Below are 1,255 nucleotides of genomic sequence, written 5' to 3' on the forward strand. Positions count from 1 at the left end.
TCTCCTCAGGTTTGTGTTTGGAGAAGAGAGTTTTTTACCGGCTCATCTCCGGCCTCCACAGCAGCATCAACATCCACCTGTGTGCCGAATACCTGCTGGACGGTACGAACATCCACCTGCAAAACAAACCCTTGCTCACTTTATGCTAACAAGCTAACTAAACTGAGCCATGCCAAATATTGATCACACTGGACTGAATTTATTCTATATTTTAGTGATAATCTGTAAATATGGAAGCTCTGAAAGGCTGATTTTTGCTTTTTCTGAGGAGGAAAAAACTAAACAAAAAGAATCTTAGAAAAAGGTTGCCCAATGTTTTCAGACAGAAAAAGAAATTTGAAAAAAAAAATTATTTTTTTGAAGTGTTTGTTTTGTAATATTGATTTCAGCCACAAGAGGGTGAAGTGCACCACTAGCCTAGTCTAAATCTTACAGAAACATCTCCCTCTAGGTGATTTTTAATTTCTTCACCCTCTAGTGGCCAAAATCAGTATTACAAAAGCAAACAAAAAAAAAAATTTTGGAGGGGGGGTGATTTTTCTAATTTTTTGTTTTGTGTTGTTTTTTCCCAGAAAAAAAAATCACTTGTCCATCAGCGGAGTTTATACCGATGAAAAGAAAAAACAAACAATATTTCACTTGCCTTTCAGGGCTTCTGTATAATATCATAATAATATGGTTTTATTAATTGTTAATTAACGGAAAACCACCAAAGTTAAAAATGAGCATGAAAATGAAACAGGACGAAGAGTGAAGTAAGATGACAAACTTCATCGTCCTCATGTAGTAAATAGACAGATTCTTCATGTTGTCGGGTTGTGATTCCTCAGAGGGGTGGGGCCGGTCTGTGTGGGGCCCAAACATCCAGGAGTTTCGGAGTCGCTTCGACCCGGCCGAGACGAAGGGTGAGGGCACGCGGCGCCTGAAGAACCTCTACTTCCTGTACCTGATCGAGCTGCGTGCGCTCTACAAGGTGGCGCCGTACTTTGAACGGGCCTTCGTCAACCTGTACACAGGAAACACTCAGGAGGACAGCACCACCAAGGAGCTGCTGCTGCAGGTCTTCAACGAGATCAAGTAAGACCGACTCCTCCGCACAGGTCCGGTTCTGGTCCGCGGGGGGGCGTTAAAGACCAGAACCAGAAACCTCAGATCCTTCCTCAACACTGAATCTGTTACTCGGATTTTCTCATGATTATCGCGGCCAAAAGAATCAAGAAAACGATACTAGAGCGATATCTTTAGAAAATTAATA

At 41.9% G+C, this 1,255-nt stretch overlaps 1 protein-coding gene across 1 annotated transcript in view; it reads left to right on the forward strand.

The window, feature by feature from the left end:
- Positions 1-1,255, forward strand: part of ero1b (endoplasmic reticulum oxidoreductase 1 beta) — a 17,532-nt gene that overhangs the window by 13,290 nt on the left and 2,987 nt on the right. The window contains exons 11-12 of the mRNA XM_087172214.1: positions 10-102; positions 831-1,078. Coding sequence (XP_087028340.1) covers positions 10-102; positions 831-1,078 — 341 coding nt within the window. The remainder of the gene's footprint in view (positions 1-9; positions 103-830; positions 1,079-1,255) is intronic.

Source organism: Seriola lalandi, unplaced genomic scaffold, assembly GCF_002814215.2.
Source record: "Seriola lalandi dorsalis isolate HSWRI2012SDOR001 ecotype SW California unplaced genomic scaffold, Sedor1 jcf7180002052125, whole genome shotgun sequence".
Classification (NCBI taxonomy): Eukaryota; Metazoa; Chordata; class Actinopteri; order Carangiformes; family Carangidae; genus Seriola; species Seriola lalandi.